The 3,816-nt window shown below is 36.8% G+C and overlaps 1 protein-coding gene across 1 annotated transcript in view; it reads right to left on the bottom strand.

Annotated features, from left to right (window-relative positions):
• Positions 1-1,709: 1,709 nt before the first annotated feature.
• The window catches only part of KIF11 (kinesin family member 11), a gene marked incomplete at its 5' end in the record, with an annotated part of 13,694 nt that continues 11,587 nt past the window's right edge, over positions 1,710-3,816 (bottom strand). The window contains 4 exons of the mRNA XM_009874941.1: positions 1,710-1,835; positions 2,502-2,618; positions 2,856-3,010; positions 3,265-3,487. Of these exons, the coding sequence (XP_009873243.1) occupies positions 1,710-1,835; positions 2,502-2,618; positions 2,856-3,010; positions 3,265-3,487 (621 nt within the window). The remainder of the gene's footprint in view (positions 1,836-2,501; positions 2,619-2,855; positions 3,011-3,264; positions 3,488-3,816) is intronic.

Raw genomic sequence — 3,816 nt, 5'->3', positions numbered from 1 at the left:
CCTGGAGGTGTTTAAGAGACGGATGGATGTTACACTGGGTGAAGTGGTTGAGTAGGTTGATAGGGCTGGGAAAAAGTCTGGACTTGATCATCTAGGTCTATAGAATCTATAGTCAGTGTTACCCAGCACGTGGAATACAAGAAAATGGATCCTAGGCCCTGGAGCATTTTCAAGTGCATTAGATTTCTGGTGCTAGAATTTGACAATGCACCAAACACTCTCTGAAGGAGGCAGTCCTGCAACTGCCAGTATTTCAAATCCCTTAAAACCAGAGAAAGATATAACAATTCCCTAAAAATAAACAATTAAAACAAACAAACAAATTTGAAAGGGAATTAATGTTTTTGCTGCTCCTGTCAGTTTTGCCCACAGAGGCAAAAAAGAAAGGATAAATAAAAGAGGAATGTTTCAGACAATTACAACTGATTAATAGACTATCTCATTTTAAGAGTTCAGAGAATCAGTACATGAGCATACTTCATATTATGTCTTTCTATCTCTATCAGCAGGACTGCAGTGTGCCATCTGAACTGTGTCCAAAGTATATGCAGTTGACATACCTGTTCAAAGACAAATGGACATATGGACCACCCCTTTAAAGACAGATAACTTAACCTGCAAGCTAGATATAGAAAAATTAACAAATCTCTTAAATCATTCTTTGACAGCTAGCTAAGGATAGTTCTTCAACCTAAATTAAGGCTGCCTTCCAGTGCCTTTCCCCACTTCCATCACAATCCTATTTACGTACTTTCTTAGCACATCATAACTTCAGTTTTCTTCAAATTCTCAGGTAAGTGACATGAAAAGAGTAGCTGGTCAGATGATACTGTCAATTACTGGAAACTATTATTATACAACATAGGAGCTGCATTTGTAACCAAGTTTGCACATTTTAATGTTAAGTACCTACATCTTAAAAGAAATATTGCCAGCTTACAGTACATAAGCTATGGTTGACAACATCATACCCAAGTCAACACAACAGTGCTGCAGGTTAAGAGCAAGATAAGAACAGTGGGGCTCAAAAACAAAACAATCCCCCCCCAACCCAGCAATGAGACTAGCTTTCATGTACAGAAGAGGCACTAAAATAAAGCTATTATGAAATAAGGGAGGGAACCATCCTTTTCTGCCAGCACAGGACTTATGACATAGCTGCATATCTTTTAGCTAAATTAAACCTAGTATTAATAAGATGACGGTCATGTAAGCTTGTTTTACTCTGAGGGAGGTGCTTATACATTTGTTTTCCATGTATCAATGATTTATTTGAAATATCCCAAAAACAGCTATCTGCTTTGTAGAAACAGGAACCAGACTAAAAACTAGATATAAAAAAAAAAAGACAGTAGCTGCTAATGCAGACAAAGCATTTTTCCACATCACCTTCTGCTCTTTGAAATCCACTGAGAAACAGAAAAAGATCTCTTCCTTGACAACATGAAAGTCTATTTAACATACAGCACCATAAACCTGCATATGTATTTTTAGTTGGTTTTTTTTTTTATTTTTTTTAAAGTCTGTTAATAATTCGCAAGCTACAACATATAAAAATGGGATAAAGGCAGGACATCTGGCAGGCCAATCTTTTGATCCAACTTTGCATCAATATATCACTATATACAGAGACTGAGAATAACCAGTTATGGCTCAGTAGACGATCAATGCACAAGAATTTCAGAACAGGGATCTGCAGTAGGTATATCTTAGTTCAGTGATCTTAAAGGAGGTTTAGATTTGGGAAGAAACTGTTCCGTCATATCCTCTATTTTGATCTTCTCCATTGTAGCTGCAGATTTGTTCTCCTTATCCTTTTTGTGACTCCTTTTGTGCTGGGATTTAAAGAAAATGCCCAATGTTAAGAGAATACAAAGAAATTAAAGACTGCTTGCTCATATACAGTATTATGAGAGAAAAAAAATGTTGGTAGAACTCTTGAAAAACACTTCTAATATTGCATGAGAAAGATTTATTGTAGACATCTGGGAGTTCAGTCACTTTTAAGGGATTCATGACAAGAAAATACACCACCCCTCCCTCCAAGCCAAAACCAAACCTCATATACCAGGAGTTTACACCAATACATTGGTAGAGCAAGAGGGTCACAAAATGAAGGAAGAAAAAAAAAAAAATCAGTTAAGAATCATGAGTGCTACTATTTTTATCTGGCCTCTAAAAAAATATTCCACATTTGGTTTCAGCTTTTCCATTAAAATATGTGTATTTGTCTAATAAATTATATTTTTTCATGCAGGATTATTCATTGAGGAGTTCTCTACTTGTCCAGCTTGTTACAATTTTACACTATTTTATCTGCTTTTTTCAGAATTTGCTGTTATTTTAGCTCAAGTTTAACAAAGCACATTCTACAGGACTTAAATATGTTGTGACACTACACTAAATAACAGTAGGTGACTTTAGACTACAGCACTGTTATGGAACAATAATTTTCTTTCACTCTTAAATACACAACCAGTTGGAATACCTGTGAAAGTTACCTGGAAAAAGGGAATGCCACCACTTTCATGGCAGCATATGTTTGTATCCACTATGGATTTGTCACTAGCAATGCTTTCGTTAGACTCTTGCAACCCATCCTCCTCTTCCAACAGGTCCTAAAAGAGAAGTTTCCAGAAAAATGTTTTTAATGTCTAAAATTCCTAAGTGAATGTACTAAGCATGATCCAATAAAAGATACAGGGCTTCCATTACTGAAAGTCTTTAAATTGTCTTATTTGTCCAGATACGGTTTCTGTCAAAGCTCAGCACATGACTCCATAACGGCAGGAAAAAAACTCCTTAAGATGTGAAAACTTCAGATGAAGAGCCTCATTTGCCATTCATACACCTACCTGATCTCCATTATCCTCCACCTCTGTTGTCAGGCTGTTCAGTATAGCATCAAGCTTCAGTTGCTTTTGCCTTAATTGCTCCAGTAGAAGTTCCCGGGGCTCTGTTCTCACAAGTGTGACTGGATAGAAGTAGTCTCTTCTCTGTGGAGTTGTCCCTTTAATGAAGATTGCACACTTAATGAAAAGCACTATTAAACACTTTCAGCACTTGCTTTAATTACAGATCCTTAGTTTTTTGCATTAACTCATTACAGAAATCACACTTTGTTCAGTCATCATGCTTTGCATGCACCTTAAAAAAAGTGCAAGGCTGCCAGTTATATTATGCCCCCATTAATGTTCACTTATGAATTCTGCAACTCAGATTGCTTTCTGTAAGAGCATTCTGTTCCTGACCTACTTTAAATACCTGTTGGGATATCCACTTTAAGATCCTCTTGCAGGAAACCATTAACCTGAGTCAGTCCATCCTGTGCTTCCTCATTAAGTGCCAGCTTCTGCTCCAGAAGTATCTCTTGATCAACCTTTATCTGACTAAGAAGGCCATTTAGTACCTTGTCCTCAGCAGCTCTTTGTCTACCAATATGGTCAGCAATTTCAGCTGTTCCTTTATCACAGTTTTCTCCATTTTTCTGAAAACAAAAACAAAAAAACCCAACCCACCAAGTTAACAAGAAAGGTCTCTTTTCTAAGATGTGGTGCATGATTAGTGACATGACCTGAAACAAAATAACTGACAGACCTCAAAATGAAGAAGTTTCAGTGCCAGTTTTACACTGTCATTTCAAGAACTATCTCCAGAAAAGAGTCAGTTTCTTAGAACGTATGATCATTTTAGAAAGCTACTCATAAGAATAAAGATGATGCCATCTGGTTCAGATCAGACCCCTCATGCTTCTATACACAACCCCGCACAGGTTTAGGATATAGAAGTGAAAATCCTACAAGCACTAGAAACTTT

Source organism: Apaloderma vittatum, unplaced genomic scaffold (assembly GCF_000703405.1).
Source record: "Apaloderma vittatum isolate BGI_N311 unplaced genomic scaffold, ASM70340v1 scaffold40928, whole genome shotgun sequence".
NCBI classification, from domain to species: Eukaryota; Metazoa; Chordata; class Aves; order Trogoniformes; family Trogonidae; genus Apaloderma; species Apaloderma vittatum.
Note: the sequence above shows the minus strand (reverse complement) of the source record. Positions and strands in the feature narration are given on the sequence as shown.